A 19,239-nucleotide genomic window follows, 5' to 3' on the forward strand; every position below is an offset into this window, starting at 1 on the left:
TTGGTGACTGGAAGCAGCAATATAGAAACGAGTTACAATATTCGCCCGGCTGTTCCAATGAATGGTGAGACTTAATGGCGTCTATTAACTGCAGGTCTGAAGCCACTTTAATGCAGCAGTTAAATACTGCAAAGCAATAAGAAGCCGGAACCGTGAACCGCTGTCTTCCGGCCGACAGCACAAGCCTGTGATAAAGCAAATCTATTTACGACCCACTTAAAATAAACTCACAATGTTTCACATCTCTTGAAGATGTTTAACTGAAAACTGAACATCAGTCTACTACTACTTCCACATAAGCAGGTCTATTCAAAGCACTCCAAGTTGGCACAGCAGAGTTTCGGCTTGGAAGAAGGTTTATTTACAGCGCTTACACTTCACATTAAGATGGCAGCTGAAACAACAAATGTTGTTTGTATCTGTTGACACGTAATCCACTTGTAGCTCATTATATTCTTCGTTTGTGCATGCAGAAGGATTCCTTGAATGGGGAGGATCAGCCCAACAGCTGGAGTTCACTTGACAGAATGCAACTTCAGACACTTCATACAGCTAACCGTCAGAAGCATATACACCAAAATTATCAATCGTATACATAAAGGCCTAAGGCCTGTCCGGATGTCCTGAGTCTGTGACCCAACTTCTTAAGTCATTTTTTTTATTGCTAGTGGGGTGGGACTAAAGGTTCGGCCACGCAGAGCACTACGTACGCGACGCACGCTACGTACGATATGTTCCCTATACGAACAGAAAATTATTTCGCTTTATTGCCAATGTGACCGGCCACACAGACTTCCGTACGCTAAGTACGCTATGTTCCCCAAGTTAGCTGTGTCGCAGAGTGTACACAACGTACGTTGCGTACGTAGCGAACATAGCGTAGCGCTCTGTGTGGCCGAAACCTTAATCCCTTGTACTGCGGCCACTTCTGGCCTATTGAAGCAGCCTCAGATGATAGGTGAGGGTGATTGTGGAGAAACTGGTGGAATGAAGATTGGCAGGGGAAACTGAAGTATTCGGAGAAAACCTGCCCCAGCGCCACTTTCTTCACCATAAATCCCACTTGACCAGACCCGAGATCGAACCCAGCGACTAACCGCTTGAGCTATGGCGCGGCCTATTTGTCGGTGAAGTTAGTGCCAACTGTTTGGGATAGAGGATGTCACGTGGTCAGCGCAACGAATCACCACGGCCGTTAATTTCAGTTTTATAGACCGGAGCCGCTATTCTTTGAGATAGGTCCTCAGTTATCCTCACGAGGATGAATGGACCCCGTTCCAGACCCACTACTTCTCAGAAAATCTGTTAGCGCCTGGAATCGAACCCAGACCTGTGGATCTGTAGTCAAGAACTCTGACCACTAGACCACAGAGGCGGTCTGCTCCTAGACAACAGCGTGAAATTAAAGTTGATCCTCTGCTTACTAACTACTCCATAAAGACAGAACACATTCTTTATCTCGGCGCTTAATGAAGGCGACTGATCAGCTTCATGCGGCATCCGCAATATTCCCGGAGTAAGAGCCTCTGACACGCACTGGAGGCCAAATTCGATGGGCCCCAGCACCCGTGCGGACAAGAGAAACGCTGTCTCCGCCAAGAAGTCTCGGTCGTCCAGCCCCTACTCCAGTCACTGTACCAACTGGATTTTTCCATTGATCTAATCCTTCCAGTCGCGCTATGGCCCTGGGGTCAATTCAGCCTCTAACAGAAATGAGCACCAGGAGTCTTCCTGGGGGGTAAAGTGCGGCCGGTCCGTAAGGCTGACAACCTTACCGCCATCTGTGAGCTGATTGTCTAGAAGATGTTGCAGCCTCGACTTCTCACAACGCCATGGGCATCAACGGCCTGTTAAAGAGATAGCTTTACATTTTTCACCTTACCTACGTCTCCGTCTTCCTAGTAGTTTCTTCCCTTCTAGCTTGGCCAACATTATCCTATATGCATCCATCTTCTCCCCATTCGTGCTCCATGCTCTGCCCATTCATCCCTTTTGACTTCATCGTTCTAGTTGTAGTTGGCGAAGTGTACAAGTTACCAAGTCATTTACATGAATTACAATATTTAAACATCTTATTAAACTTTACTAGAAGATTACACAGGCCTTCAGGAACTGCAATTCTCGGTCCGTTTGTGTTCAGATTTTTCACTGGCCCCGCACGGAATATAAGGCCTACGAATGATGTCCTGGTACGAATGTGACAGGAAGCTGTTACTGTCTACTCCTATATACTATTACAGTCTTCCTTCGACGGAACTGAGAACCACAAATAATCTAAGATAACCAACCTCCACGCCAAGAACTCATCACCGGAACCTCTTGAATATGACGCCGAAGTGACGTAACGCTTGACCGCGGCGTCCAGAACGAGAACGTGCTTAAAGAGAAGTGTGTGCACGTGTGTCCTGTGACGGGGAGGCGGTAATATGAAAGAACCAGAGACAACAGATGGCGAACGCCGTCCTCATACCGGATTCCACTCACATTTGGTACGCTTATAAGACAACTGGTTATTATGAAATCTCACCCGATAGGGTTAAAAAAACCTGTTCCCTCCGCCGCTCTCTCAGCCCCCCACAAATTTCATCTCCTTTTTTTTTTGATCCCGAAGTGTAACAAAACTACAACTGAAGATTGCTGTATTTCGGCATGCGACGACGTGTCGGGGAAGTTAGTGCCAGCTTTAGCGGATAGAGGGTGTCACGTGGTCAGGAAAACGAATCCCCACGGCTGTCTGAGAACAGCAAAAAAGAATACCCAAAGTCAGTTATAGAGCTCTTAGGGCTAGAAGAAAAAAGATTTCTGCAAGGTGTCCTGTTACTTCATAAACATTTCTATATTTATATAAAATAGATATGTAAGAATAGTAAAAGGAGTAACTGTACTGATTATTAACAATATACTCTCAGATTTAAGTTAAGATCTACATTAAGAATCACGGGGTTACCGCTATTATAGAATAAGATGTTTATAAGAATGTGCTACATGAGGCCGGATGGGCAAAGCCTAGGGCTCTTATGTATTCACAATATTTCTTTCTACAATAAAAGAATAAAGATGATCCCCACGGCAGTTAATCTTGCTTGTAATTGCAACACATTAGACCAATTAATTTGATAGCCGTAAGTAGCTTGCCACACTGGTAAAGCCACTGATGTAAGACACACTTGACAGGACACGAAGGTTGCATCACACCTGCTGTGCGACCTGGCATTACCGTGGTTCTCTGGCGACAGTGACACGTCACACTGTTCCCACTGCTTTCCATTTCACGCTACCCTTCGCGTTACTTGCGTGTGTTGGATTCGGTTCCCTTCCTGCGGTAATGGGGCACTCTCCATGAATAAGCAAACACCTAAAGACAGTAACGCACAACTTGGGAAGGAACTTTTAACGTAATATGTATTGCATGAAACCTTTCTGAAGCAAATGCCCTTACTAGCACTAGAGTAGGACACGCTTAGGCCCTGCAGACAGCAGGAATATCCGTCACAGAACGCGGCTTTGTCAGACGAGAATGAAATCCCGTGTCCGGATAATGGCATCGTGTACCTAGGCATAATTACAAACCAAATTTAAAGACGGAGCAAATGTCGGTAATACAGCCTGAATCGGTAGTGACATCGCCCACGAACATGCTCCACCTTAGACCTTTCCGTGGTTTAGGATTGGTTATAATAGCAATACCTTGTCTTTCTGAAAATTAAACACCGACGTGTTACACACATCATTAACTCCATAGAATGAAGTTTTTCTTGAGAAGCTAATACACGTACTGTCTCAGTCAAAACATTCCCAGCCTTTATATGGGGCAGATGCTTCACAACGGCTCACAAATGGATCCCACCCTGAGCCACATGACTCAGTTCCACACCTCCCCAAGCATTCCTTCAAGAGTCATTGCGGCTGCTAGCCTTGAGCTCCGTGGTCTTTTTGCATGCTTATTCGATATGTTTACTGGGCCGTTGCCTAGCAATGACCGCCTCTTCTAGTTCCACTATTCCGCTCTTTCAGGCGTCACGTCTTCCCATATAAGTCTCGCCTTCTAGGTAGTCTCTATACTTCATGTTTTACTGCTGAAATGTAGTTATGGATTTCAAGTCTCTCCGAAGCACGATATCAACAGGTTGGCACTGAAACCAGGCAACGGCCGGAATAAGGTCTCAAGTAGGTCAAGATCATTTCCTTCCAAAATTATTTCCAATTTTTCATCCATTTTAGTCCCACCATTCGACTCTGATCTGATCTGTAGTTGAACTGTTGAATGCATAAGGGGTGGGCCTTCTTGGCCCTTGCACTATTGTGCCTTAGTTGAACTGTTACGTCGAAACCCACACTGATGATCCCCAATAATTTCATCTATGTATGGACTTAACCTTGAGAGAAGAGTATTGGATAAAATTTTGTATGAAGTTGATAGCAATGATATCCCTCGATAATTACTACAGTCAGTTTTATAACCCTTCTTGTGAACTGGTACACTAATAGACTCCTTCCACTGATCAGGCAATTTTTCCTTATGCCAAATAGAAGTATTTAGCTTGTGGATCTTAGAATGTAATATTTCGCCTCCTGCTTGAATAAGTTCTGACGGAATTTGATCACTACCTGGCGTTTTATACCGTTTCAATTTTGCAATAGCACTTTCCAACTCAAAAGGGCTAGGATCAGGTATTAACAGCTCAGCAGTATCAATTTCTGTCTGCCTAACATCACTGACCCTATGCACATTCAATAACTGAGAGAAATAGTTCCTCCACCTATTCAAAATGTTGTGGGAATCTGCAAGCAGATCACCATTCTCATCCTTCACTAAGTTAATGCTAGGCTGGTAACCCCTCTTAAAATCATTTATTCCTCTATACAGGTATCTAATGTTATTGTTCTTATAAACGTAAAATTTGTATAGGTTTTCTCAAAACAATTACACAGTATTTAGACGTGTTTCATTTCCCTACACAATCCCTGTATCTGACATAATTTCTGGAGCCTATGCCATTCTTGCAGCATTACTTTTCATGAGTGACGTCCACTTAAAACGAAATACTCTTGTCTCAATAATCTCTGATGGTACGTCATACCTTCAGAAGAAACGTCCGTTGTGTTCAATGAGACTTCCGAGATGACGATTCTGGCTCCCACCGTATGGTGAAAACAGAATCAAGTATTTTTCTAATGATGACATAACGACCTACGTCACTGTCTGATGATGGCAGATTATCATCGACACTGACCCTTCCGTTGTCCCGCAAACGCTGATAGATCTGGTTCTTACCACCCATTCAAGCGAGGTCGATGCCCGCCCCGAAAGAGCAAAATTAAGAATTCGTCCGCCCTCCTTTGACCTCTCCACTCACTTCCAAACGCTGTCTCATACAGTCCTTATTACGTGAATTGCACTGGATCCCTCACTCCGTGACCACCGGAACTGCATCGGGAGTGCTGCCACTACTCGACGCATTGAAAACGTAACTAGGTATAAGTAGATTCTGACGATGGTGTATAACACTCAGAATTATTCAGGTTTCGGACTTGTCCAATATCCGGTATTGTATCAACGCAAAGAAAAACACAGCCTTTCGAAAACTCGTTCTGTTTCCGTCCTCAGGTGAGGGGCAGACACCTACTGTGGTTCTTTAGAAGGAGCTACCCTCAGCCATTGAACAACCCATGTCAGATTCACTGCAGCTATCTAATTGTACTACTTGAAGTGATTATTACTCCTATTTGCTAACAATTTACGTAATGGCATCTTACCAACTGCATAACATCCTACATATGACTCCACGCATTTTCTTTGTTGTTGATATAAGCGAACGTCCCTCTTCTAGGAGTTCAAGTTAAAGAAATCGTTCCAAAATAGTCTCACGTTATATGTTGGGATCTGCTAATTATCATGAGAGAATGAATCTGATTTGTACTTACACAAAGTTCGTTTCGCTAAAGAAAATGAGGTGGAGGGAAGGATCCGTATTCATGGAGGTAAAAAAAGTAAATCTATCCTTGTAACAGGCCGTGAAGGCCCATAGGGTTGTGAGACGTTGAGGGTCCCACATTATCTAGATAATCGGCTCAAAGATGGCGGTGAGGCTGTCAGCCTTACGCGCAGGCCGCGCTTTACTCCCCAGGAAAATTATTTAATTAATTCCTGGTAATCGTTTCTGTTTGAGGCAGAGTCGCCCCCAGGGCCATAGTGCGGCCAGAAGGATTAGGTCAATTGAAAAAATCCAATGACCTCATCGGAACTTGAACCCGCAACCTTCCTGCTTGTAGCACAGAGCCGCAACCAACTACGCTACCGCGTGCCCTCGTATTCATGGAGGTACTTGCTCTAATTTTTGTCGGTACCCGATATTCTCGGGTCTTTCGGGGTTGATCCAGCAAAATACTTTAAAAACAAACCACGACCTTTTTCTTCTCTGAATCCTGAGACTCGTGTTTACAAAAGAGCCGGTCCAGCAGGCTGCTTGAAATTGTTAAGCGTCTCACTGTCTTGGTGCGGATTGCTATGGCCAGGCACTGAAGGGCACACTGGCTTTTGTCCGGACGCTCGGCGCCACATAACATAACCTCACGACAAATAGTCTAAACTATGGGGAAGTGGTAAGGTGGCTTTTTCATAGATATTTTTCTTCGGAAATTTCATACGAGGCACATACTTTTCGTTCGACTATCCGCATACCTCACACATGAACAACACTACTCAGAAATTATACACAATTTTTATTTACCAGGCCAGCAGACATTGCTGTAAAATTTGTACTCACCATCACATAATGTCTTTGCATTTCTGTTTTCTCCTGCATTAGTTTTTCGCAGTCCATTTTTAAACTGAAATTAATAAACGATCTCGTGAAAGAAAACAAAAGGGAAAAATGGTAAAAAAGGGAAATGTTAATGACATGAATACTATTTCCATGCATATTGAAAGCCTCCAAAAAAAATAGGACTGATATACATACACTCACGCAAGTATCATAAAATATTTACATGTCTATTAAAACACATCAGACAAACATACAGACTGCAGGCTGGAAAGTTATGGGTTAGTAGATGATACGAGCAATATAACATAACGTTATGGATTAGCGTAGGCTAATGTAACGACCCATAATTCCACAGTGCAAGAGTAGCTTCGGCACATAAACAAATGATTGCATAAGTAACCAAGCACAGAGCGAGCGAAGCATCACACACATGAAACATGTGGCTGAACGTTGCTTGGGGGTTCGTGCAGCGGACGTTTCGCTTTCGTAACTGCGTGTGGAACCGCTTCACGACCACAAAGATCTACACATTCACTTCGAAGGCAACATCTCACGGTATTCGAACTGCGCACACTGACCCAGAAACCCATGAAATCTCGTGACCAATCACACCTAAGTCATGAATGCCTGGACATAAAACACTCAGCATTTGAAAAGTATGCAGACGTTACCGGGAATCGGATACTATTACAAAGCTGAGTCTCGAAGATTCAAAGAGAGCCCACAATTGTAATTTTTTGATGAAAAACGGCAACACTGCCATTATTTACTGATTTTTGGTGCAAAAAAGACAGGGTCAAAGGACCAGATCACACAGGAAGTAAAATCAACGTATTTGTAAATGCATTATTTGTCACCAGAAACATTTTTTCTTCCTATTCTTCGCTCCCACTTTGGAACATAGGGCTGATTACTCAGTTTCATTAATCGTTTTTACAGACGGTAGGACTCCTTGGACGGGTGATCAGCTCGTCGCAAGGCCTCTACCTAAACACAGGACAACACAACACAGAATAAACTCATACACACACCAAAAATCCATGTCTTGTGTGGGATTCGAACCCACAATCCCGGCTTCAGAGTGAGCGAAGACAGTGCAAGCTTTAGACCGCTCGGTTGCGGAAGCGGGGCTTTACGTTACAAAAATCCAATTCGAATTCTGAGGCACAAAGTCCAAGAGACCTTGGATGTATCAATGCATGCTTAACTGTTTACTGCACGCCGAATAACTACCAACGTTTATACAGAGTGGTCGAATTGTGTATGGTACAGCAGGGTGCCTTGTCCACTTATGCTGAGTCTCGGAATATTACTGACATTATACTGACTAAGTGTTCTGAGGTTTGTGGTCACCATTCGTAAGGTCCAGGCAAGATGACAACCTAAATATTTCACACGCAAATCACGGAGCGGGATAATATGGAACATAAAGCTGGCAACAAAACTAAAAGTATGAGAAATTCAACACTCGTTACATAGCATGACATGACTGGAGATCGTTCATTTTCGTAATTAAGCATATAATTTAGTAAGTTTACAAAATTATATTACATGAAACACTTTTAATTTCCTTAATTGACATTCTTGGCTATGTAACAAATTTCATATGCCAGATCAAAGATAAAAATTTATTTTAAAAAACCTACGCGGCGACATCTACATTATTCTTGGCAGGTATGCGGGAAACGTCACTGCACGAACCTCCAAAGCGTCAGTTCCTCAACAGACAGTGCCTTGCAGTACTCACCATCACGTAATGTCTTTGAATTTCTATTTTTTCACTCGCCAACTTTTCGCACTCCAACTTAAGGCTACAACATGGGAAATAAAAAGAACATAAGATAAATACTGTCACAGTAAACTGAACTGTCATGATCCAATTAATATTCCTGGACATTCTCCAAAACGGACCTGAAATAACACATTACACTAACACGTGAATACACATACACATGCCACGGTGTTACAGTCGGTAAATTCCGCTCTGCAGGAAGTGTTGTAACCCTGGAAACCAAAAGTTCTAGAATGTGAAACAAACATCGGCTGAGCACTCCTACTTCTTTACGCACTGCATATTCTTCGGACTAATTTTCCGTAGCTAGAAAGCAATATTTATCAAAACATACACTCAATAGCAAAACGTTTCAGCAACCTTAACGTTAACATTCATAAATAAATTTTATGTGATCAAATTAAGCACTCATATACCTTCTGTCTGAAGGTAATAAGGGATGTGCGGTAGCGTAGTTGGTTAAGGCACTATGCTACAAAGCCGGAAGGTCGCGGGTTCGATTCCCGCTGAGGACACTCGATTTTTCAATTCACCTAATCCTACTAGTCGCAATATGAGCCTGGAGTCGACTCAGCCACCAACAGAAATGAGTACTAGGACCTTCCTGGGGGTTAAAGGGCGGCCGGCGCGTAAGGCTGACAGCCTTACCGCCGTTTGTGAGCCGAATGTCTAGAAAATGTGGGAAACTCGACGTCTTACAACCCTATTCGCCTCCACGGCCTGTTAACAGTGACAACTTTACGTACATTTGCCTTAAGAGAATAACCACTTTACGCACATTTGCCTTAAGAGAATAACCACTTTATGACGCATGATCAGACGTTTCAGTAGGTATTTCAGCGACGTTGCCATCCTACACGTACCATCATTAAATTTTACCGATCCCTCTTAATAATAACTGTAGAGTGAGCTTGTCCTGCAGCCTTTTACACATTTATATACGCACAAACGAAAATAAAAAAGAGCCGTTGCCTATCAACGATAGGGGGATAGACATACACACAAACTGATGGGAAGGATTTATGAAGTAGGCCGTTTAGATGGGCTCAGGTTCCATAATATTCATGCCAAGTTACATACAGATTGCTCAAGGCAATCAAAATTTTTGGGAGGTGGGGGGGGCAGAATATACAGACATACAAACAGCGCGGTGATCTCATAAGCCTACATTTACTTTTTTTAAATAAGGGAAGTAGGCTAAAAATGCAGTGTTCGGCTGGAAAACGGCCGCTAGGATGACCAAGAAGAAGATGAGAAGACAACACGAAGGGAAAGAGGTTGTGAAAATGAAGGCATGAGACCGAGTTCAAAGCAGAATTTGGTACCAGCTGTGCCGAATCTTTGGGACCTGGTGTTAGAACGATAGTTACTCGGATGTTTGCGAAACTTGGTACTGACTGGACTGAGCTCTAAGGCTAACATAAAGTTTGTCACTCTGAAATGCCGTTTCTTCTTGACTTCATTCCAACTGAATAAGCGTATTTTCACTGAACAGAAATCCCGGCACTGCAAGTGTATCGCGGTACGGCCGTCCGAAATACAGGGATATAAGTTCAAACCAGTGTATGCATGTCTAATAATTTTGTAATTTTGCATCCCTTTTGTGATTTCATTAATGCTCAGAAGCTTTCACCGCCACACAAACTTTCATTTTAAAAACAACTGTTTTCCCTAAGTTCACCGCATGTTTCGACCAGAGTTGGTCAACATCAGAGGGTATATACATAGGAAAACAGATTTTGAGCAAGCTGCAAATAAAATTAAAATTAAAAGTGGGTAATTAGGTTGGATTAGAGCCAATTAAATATATATTCATACAAAAGTATTAATATTTACCCAAAACAACGATAGGCCTAAAATGAAGGGATAGAATTTCGCAGTAAAAACTAACTGGAGCTGTGTCGTTCTTAAGAAGCCAACAGCTGCTAAGCCATTCAAGAAATTTTATGGAAGCCGAAGGTGCACTGTCGTGTTCACAAGAGCCCGCCACTGGTCCCTGTCCTGAGCTAGATCAATCCAGTCCATACCGCACCATCCTAATCTCTTAAATCCATTTCAATATTATCCTCCTGTCGTTGCCCAGGCATTTATAATGCTCTCTTCCCTTCAGATTTCCCCACTAAAAATCTGTATGCACTCCCCTCCCATGCGTGCTATATGTCCTGTCCATCTCACCTCCTTTTGATCACAGTAATAATACAGCACCAGAGAATATCTACACTCATACTCGTGGTCCGTTTCTACATAACGGTTCGGTAAACACTGTCTAAAAATGCGGAATAGCAACGAACAAAACGGAAGTCCATTGTTAGGCAACGGGTCTGAAAACACATCCCAACACACCAGCACGCAAAAATAGGACCTTTATTGCTATGCAACAGAGTGGTAAACAACCTTAATCGAGAACAGTAGCCGTGTTTTCTGTGTGGTTCGTGCGCAGTCTATATAACAATAGCCTGTAGCTGAAATTGGATTAGAGTTGGGTTGAGAGTTCAGTTCTGTACAGGAGGCTGTGAAGAAAAGAGTCAGTTGCATGAGTGCGGCTGTGAAGGGAAGACAGAATGTGTAATATCTGGAGTGTGTAATTCAGTGAGACTGTTATAGTTCCTATGTTAATTGCGTTACCGGGAGAAGACTGGTGTGTATGCGTAACAGTGAATTATAAAGTGTAGAAATAGCGATGGCGCCATATTTACGTGTAATTACTGATGGTGTGTATAAGGCGTAAATAAACCCGTTCATCCAATCCCGAAATCGTGTTATTAGTCACTAAAACACGTGACATTAAAATATTCGTACTTCCATATAAATGCATTTACTTAAGTTCGATCCGGCCTAATTACCAACTTTTAATTTACAGCTTACTTAAAACTATTAACCTGTATTCGCACCTGATGATGACCAATCGCGGTAGAAACATAAACCCTCGTTATAACGGGCCAAGAGGGACATGGTGCCCGCTATAACTGAGTGAAGGGGTATTCACGGAAGTACACAACAGGATACATAGCCAATACAAGCAATAAATATTTTAAATTGTTTTCTAACTATAAAACCTTCTTAGAGTCTCAGTATCTCTAAAAATTCACAATTATACACGGTGTAGTTTAATACGAAACAAAACTGACAAGTGCATAGAACATCATTTTTTATTTATATTACACAAATATTTACTAGCATTTTTGGCCTTCATACAAGTTTATTTAAAAAACCAAAAGCCCTGCCAGACTTTGTCCGTTATATCCGAAACCCGCTATATCTGGGTGCGCAGATTACGGTTTATTGCATTAAACTAAGAAGAAACAAATGTTCTTAAAATAATCGTTTGTGTGACGGTAAAAACTTCTAATTATTACATATGTAATAAAGTAACACATTACAAATATCAGAAGCTGAGAAGCGTACAACGTGGCCAGCAGGCGTTGCGGCTAGCGCAGACCGACCACAAGAACCCTCAGTTGCTGGCCTCGACACCGCAGACTCTCGACGGGATAGCCGCAAACACGCTTACTCTCCACAGCCCCCCCCCCGCACTATCTGGTTCGCAGCCCAAACGGATGTAAGCCTGCAGCAGCGGTTTCATTACAAATGGAAACCTAAGAAAAACAACTTTCTACTGTTATAACAAACGTCAAAGTTCCGGTCTATGTGAAAGTAAGAAATTCAATGCTTTCGGCTGCCGAGAATTTTCTTAGAAACGAAAACCTAGGGATGTTTTCTGCAGTTCTGTACTTCATACTCAGCGATTGGAGAAACTTAAATCCGTCAAGCGTCTGGGCGACTGGAACTGTGTATAAGTTTTGTTCACATTAAGGCGACGACATTTCTGCATGTAAAAACAGTTTCCTATATCAGTAATGAACAGAACGCGATACGTGCGGTCAGCATGATTTTATTTCACATTTTAGCATAATTTGCCTCTGAATAAATCAGATTCAAGACTAAAAATAAAAATGCAATGCGAAGCCTTGTTCCATTTAGCATAAGACCCATGTGTGAAAATAGATTTCATGATACATACCATATAATTAAAAGTCTTTACCCTTAAGATAGAGACAATATGTTCATCATAAATGATGCTACCAACCTACCAGACTGTGCGGTTTTATAGCTGTGAACATCACGATATGAATCCATGATATATGACCCACCCACTTTTTATTCTCCTTGTTTTGATCGTAAAGTTTTTAGTTTTCATTTCCTGATACTACCACTGTTTCAGTCACACATACTCTGCCCCCAAAATATATTCGTCCTATGTTCCTACATCCGGTAAATAGTAAAGTAATCCCTACGTCATGAAGGCATATGGGGAGTGGATGAATGGAGCCACGTATTTTTAACCTCAGCACTAGTTGGAGGTCAGCTTCAAGCTCCGGCCGATATACCCCGGATAGGAGGCTGGGCGGGCCCCAGAACAGGTCGGGACTTCGTGAAGAAGAGAAAAATCTCGCCCCATTAGGACCAGAAGTTTAAGGCCCTTACAAAACAGATGCTATTACAGGTCTGTAAGTTTAGGATTTCGATAGCAGATAGAAGAAAGGTCCTGAACAGGATGGTAACGAGCACTCTCAGAACCAATATTCTCTGTGAACATAAAACGTAAAGGCCACGTATAAGGAATTCATGAACCGTCTTTGTATGAATACTTCCCCCTGCATTCCGACGACATACGCAGACATACGCATATACTTAGTTGTCTGCGGGGTTATTTCAACATCAGCCCCCTTACTAACACCAAACAGTATGCTTCTACACTCTGTGGTATTCTCCATACCACAATGATTTGAAATAAAAGCTAAACCACTCTCTCAATGAACCTCGGTGAGCCACTTCACTTCCTCTGTTTGTCCCCATCTTGTGAAGAGAAAGCACAAACTTAACAATCATTTCATTTTCTTCGAAATTTTGGTCGGATGGTGGCCGGTGGCGTAAGTTATTACTTCGTATTTTTCTTGGAGTCAGACTTTAAACGTGGGCAGAAAATAAAAAAAAAACTTTGCTTACATTTACTACGGTGTGAAAAATATGGCTTATGGAGCAGCAAATAACACGAACTTCCCATGATCTTTTTTTTTTTATTTTAGCAAAACTTTTCCATCATTGCTACATTTAATTTATAACCCACACACGTATTGCTTCCACGCCTACCAGCAACTTAAAATGCAAGTGATAACAAGCGAAGAATTTGTTTTTCTTATGTACACAGCCTTATATTAATATACTTATGCAAGTGATATCCTCAAACCATCTTCCCTTCACTGCGACTCTTGCTCTGAAGCAGCCTCCACATTACCACCAATACCACATTTTGCTTCTTGGCCCAAAGTTTTTCCTGTAAGAAAGAGAAACATACTCTCTGCCAAAAACAACACAGACCCTGCAGCAATGCCAACACCTCCGCATCGTTGTTGTACGGAATTATTCAGGCTTGAGAGGCTAAAGAAGATGAAATGAAATGTTAAACACTTCTAAGCGAAGATGAAGCAGGCGCAGAGTTTCCTTGGGTTTCAGTCTGGCACCCACTCCCCACCTCCACTGCAGGCATTCTCCTGAAATAAATGCACTGTAACATAGATCTGTTTACACGTTCACACTCCTTTGCTAGCTTCTTACATATTAGAAATGTGGACATCTTTAATCCGCTCCAGCCTTCAGTACGAGGTTCAACGGTACACAGATACGTTGCACACAGTCGACCATTGCAATAAATGCTAACACAAAACAAAGCTTTACTGTATTGGATTTCTAAACACATCTATCAATGAAACAGATAATTACAACTACCTAAAAGCTAAAAAAAGGTAAAGCTATCCCTGTAACAGGCCGTGAAGGCCCATAGAGTTGTACTACGTTGATGCTCCCATATTTTCTCTAGACAATCGGCTCACAGATGGCGGTAAGGCTCTCAGCCTTACGCGCCGGCCGCGCTTTACTGACCAAGAATATTCCTGGTACTCATTTCTGTTAGAGGCTGAGTCGGCTCCAGGGCCATAGTGTGGCTGAAAGGATTGGGTCAACTGAAAAAAACCCAACCTCATCAGGACTCGAACCCGCTACCTTCCGGCTTACAGCATAGTGCCCCTTACAACTACCTATACATTAATTAATATGTTGCAAAGGACAGAGTTGCCCAAGTGCTTAATTAAGTACTGAGAAATGGTGATACAGTTGCACGCATACTTAACTACATCATCCGACACTGAAAGTGCCGCTAGATAGCCTGTATACAAAATATTAACTTCAGAACTCGATGAGGGTGTGTAAAAATGTTAGTCTCCAGCTATTTTAATCCAGGGGAAACGGCCCTTGGTCCAAACCTTCGCCAGTTACTGCAATGCGTGGCTGTGGCCGGTATGTCGCTGATGTATCTAGAATATGTAATTTGCACGTCCAGAACTTGTGTAACTTATATGTTCAAAATGTGTGTCGCATACACGTCCAGAAACTTGTGCATAACTCGTATGTCCACAATTTACATGTAATTCGTATGTCCAGAAACCCGTGTCCGTTGTATGTAAAGAAATTTACATCAATCGCATGTCCAGAATTTATGTGTCTCTTGTATTTTCAGAAACTTTCATCGATTGTATGTCCGGATTTATGTGTCGGCTTATGTCCAGAAACTTTTGTATATTGCTGTATGTAAAAATCTAAATTCCGGCTGAATTAATAATCAACTTTTAAGAAAGCTGCTCACTGCCTCAGCCATTAATTTCGGTTTAAAGGTCTCTGTGATTGTCTGAACAATTAATCTTTTGTCATCGGACTGCAATCAGTAAAAATAAAATTAATTGTACTGAGAGACAAAACGTGATCTTAACCCAGCACAGTGACCACTTTGAACTCTATCTTCGCAAGGAAAATAAGAGGATATCAATGTGTTCGTTTCATCTTTACATGAAACAAACTGATCTACAAGCATGCAGTATACCTCGACATGGGGCGAACCCGGGAGCGCAAATTGGGTAGAAATCTCGACGTCGAGTTATGAATGTCTGTCTCTGGGGTGCATTCCAACTACAGTCACAGACTGTGAGCATCATATAAATAAGAAACCATGCTCAAATAAAAGCAGATTTTATTAGCAAACAACAGAGCTGAAACATAATGAGGTACGCTTAACTCCTTGCCAAGACAAACATCTGACTGCACTTTAGGCAAATGTACACATATCACTAATCCTCCGGCTTGGTTACAGGACGTGCCAGCCACTGGAACAACAAACTTATCAAATAAAGAAATGGGCTAGTCTACATAAATGCTTATACACAGGCACTCACAAAGCAAACAGTTACTCTCGCAGCGTGAAGAGAGTATTTCCTTTGAAACGTAAAGAATATTTAATTATAAATCTACCATTCACTCAACGACAAATTTACATTCTCAGAATGTAAAGGTAATGCAAGTGTTGAATTGCTTAACGGAACATCAAATATGGCGGCAGGTACATGCAGCTGTAACCTCAAAATGGTCCCAGAGAAGATACCAGCGCCCGCAATATTAACAGTAAAGCAGGTGGCTGCGCTAAAACAGAAATATTCAGGGGAGATAATACACACACAGTCAATTAAGGCAACATGTGCCGAGCGATATATATGAATAAAAATCAGGGTCCATCTGTAATAAAGAGACTGCACACAATCGGCTGTCACTGGGTAACACAACCGTTTAAATGTTTCTATTCTGCAAGGCCTCCAAGCCGTGGGTCCTTCATCAAATGAATGGATCTTATTGTCAGATAGTTCCTCTTTCGGATATATATGTTACAAACAGAAATGTTCTGCATACCGCTACTACCTCTCGCAGAAATAAGGATGTTCATTTATTAACAGCCTTCATCAGTTCCGTTGATCCTGAGGCAGTACTGAATAAAACGGGACTTCTTCAGTCTGCAATTACCAGCGAGGTTCTGGATTAAAGATTGATTGAAGAGAATGTGATAATGTGCTGCCTGGTCACAATTCAGGGGGCAGCGACAGAGCGAGTAGGGAGCAAGTGCGTAACGCGGAGAAGTACCAGCTCCACAGCTATTTTGCCTGCGCTACGAGCACAACCACGAAACAGGCAATCTTTGAGAAATCAACACGTCAAAATGTAAATACAGTAAATTGGGGGCTTCATGTGTTTTCGAGAAAACAATATTTGCAGTGACAGCCGACTGTTTTAATTTAAGACTCATTTCAAGTAGAATAGAAATGACCAAATTCTTATTCGAAGTTTAAAATCCATTCATATTTAATAACTAATCTCATAAGGAACGTATACTGTTCCACTGTAAAACAGGGATGTTTATAAGAGCCTTTTCAACTCCTTGCAACATTACCAAAGCATATACCACTTAAATACCTATTAATAGGCTGCTTAAATTAGTGGTACTATTACAAATTATAATTACAGAATATTAATTACATGGTACGTTGTATAAATCAACACATATACAAACATATATGTCCCACTTCAAAGCGATACACATGTAAGTCAACAATTAAAAACAAATCATTTGAACTGACTCCGACCGGCCTATTTATCGGCGCAAGAATATATCTGCATCATGTGCCTGATCTTTGTTGCAAAACTTTCAAATTCCTCATCGAAATGGTGAATTAAAACCGTCCGACACATAAGGATACAACCGACATCAGGGAAGACAAAGAAAGAGGGACTACCTGTAGAAACCCTGCAACACTTACGCGGTTTTAAACTATAACAGGACTTTCAAATACGTTACATACTATCATAAAACCCTCAGATGTTAAATTATGCATGTTTATGCAATTTGTTATTATCAGATACGCAGCCAAGCAGAACTCTCCTGTTGGGCGCTTAGCATTATGTCCACTGTCTTTGACACTGACAGACGCCTTACTTCTTACATAATATGTTCGTAACACATAACTCATACTTATGAGCACTTCCTCAGACACACGGCATGTCGTTTTCTTCTTCTGGAACACTATTTGTCTTAAAAGCCAATGAATCACTAGCTGAAGGCGCATTTATGTTTCAATTAATAAAGTCTTTAAGGGAGTTTATGACTATCACTCAAACAGCTGAAAACTATTTCTTCTTGTAAGTTGCGGTTTATGTTTTTCAGTGCTTCCGGTAGCACTCCCCTCAATATTACTATCTTCTGGAATGTGACACCATGCAGTCTGGTAGAAGTTTACCAATGTTCCAGGGGAGCAAGCTGCCTCCACATTCAGGGTTGAAGAATAATTTCAGCAAGAAAAGCGGCCGGCAGCAAGCAAAGTTCTGCTTTCTGCCAGACTACACGATGTCACATCACTGAAGGCAGTAACTCTTCATAGGTACCGCAGTGCGAACCTGAACTCGCATATTCCTGACAGCTCTTTTCTTCGGCTTCAGCTAATTATACCTGAACCAACTTTCTGGAATAATTAGAACTTGATCCGCGGTATGACGACTCTTCCTGAAGTCCAGTCACACACGTAACTCTTACGTTTGGACACTGGTCTACACTGAACTTCAGGGCATGCGGCTCAATTGAGCTGATATCTCATTAAGAATATCAACCGAACCACAGCAAAGACCGACATTTCAGTTCAAGAACATTATGTATTAATGCTTTCGTTACAAAAATCTGGATTTTGAAAGAGTCACAGATAGAAATCTAAGTCTGTCTCGAGTCTCGGTGGCTACGAGGCGTGGGTCGTGATCGACCTTGGCCTGACAAAGGGGCTGCGAATTCAAATCCTATTCGGGTAAAAGATGTGTGTTCCCATTTTTGGAACCTGCTTTTGACAGTGTAGATATACGGCGATGGGAGCGTCCCCCATCCAAAGATATTCCGTGTGACGAACAGATTATCTGAGAATAAAGTTAATTCGCCGGCGGAAGAGGCCACATCACACAATCAGCGAAACACAAAAAGAAAATAAGGGTTAGGGCGTCGCACACATCACATAATGACTGTTATTTTTCAGGCCTGAGCTTCGTGTGTTGAATTTACCGCCGGCAACAAAAAACTAATGGATATAAAACCAATTAACGATGCAGAAATAAACCATGTCTTAAACGGGGCTCTTTCAATCCATGTGTATCGCCTCGCACGTAGTATGTAACTGCAAATGCTGCTCAGTGTCTTACTTGTGATATTGTGCTTGAAGGAAGTTGAATTCTTCCTTTATGCGGTCACAGGATTCACCGACTGTGAACTTAAAGGGCTGCCCCGGTTGTGGCGGACCCTGAAACAAATGAACACAAGGACATCACAAAGTGGAACACCACAACAAAGAAACGTCACTCCTTTCCCATTCAGAAGCCAGAAAGCTTTTTAGCTCTTCATTTTTATAAACGGCCACACAGTCTGGAAATCAGGTCATGAAGAAATGCAACCGCATGACTTGGCAATGCTAACAAGAATCGTAACCTCTCAATTTTGGGACCTGTAATCGAACGGTGATTTTACGCGCATCGCTGATCTGATGCATAAGCAATGACGTGGTGAAGAAGTTGCATAACACATACAGCTCATTCCAAGCAAACCCGACCCTTTCTGAAGAACAAAAAAATATATACAGGGTGTCCCAGGAGGAATGTGCCAAACTTCGGGAGGGTGTTCCTTATGTTAAAGTATGCCGATATAACCCAAAACACCTATGTCCAAAGTTGAACGGTTACGGAGATAATGGCCCGAGAAAAGTGTGGTCTTCTTGC

At 42.1% G+C, this 19,239-nt stretch overlaps 1 protein-coding gene across 1 annotated transcript in view; it reads right to left on the reverse strand.

The window, feature by feature from the left end:
• The window catches only part of LOC111865575 (transducin-like enhancer protein 4), a 399,537-nt gene that overhangs the window by 235,197 nt on the left and 145,101 nt on the right, over nt 1-19,239 (reverse strand). Inside the window, exons 2-3 of the mRNA XM_023853727.2 lie at nt 18,670-18,767; nt 8,515-8,578 (exon numbers count right to left, since the gene is read on the reverse strand). Coding sequence (XP_023709495.1) covers nt 8,515-8,578; nt 18,670-18,767 — 162 coding nt within the window. The remainder of the gene's footprint in view (nt 1-8,514; nt 8,579-18,669; nt 18,768-19,239) is intronic.

Source organism: Cryptotermes secundus, unplaced genomic scaffold (genome assembly GCF_002891405.2).
Source record: "Cryptotermes secundus unplaced genomic scaffold, Csec_1.0 scaffold1019, whole genome shotgun sequence".
Taxonomy (NCBI): Eukaryota; Metazoa; Arthropoda; class Insecta; order Blattodea; family Kalotermitidae; genus Cryptotermes; species Cryptotermes secundus.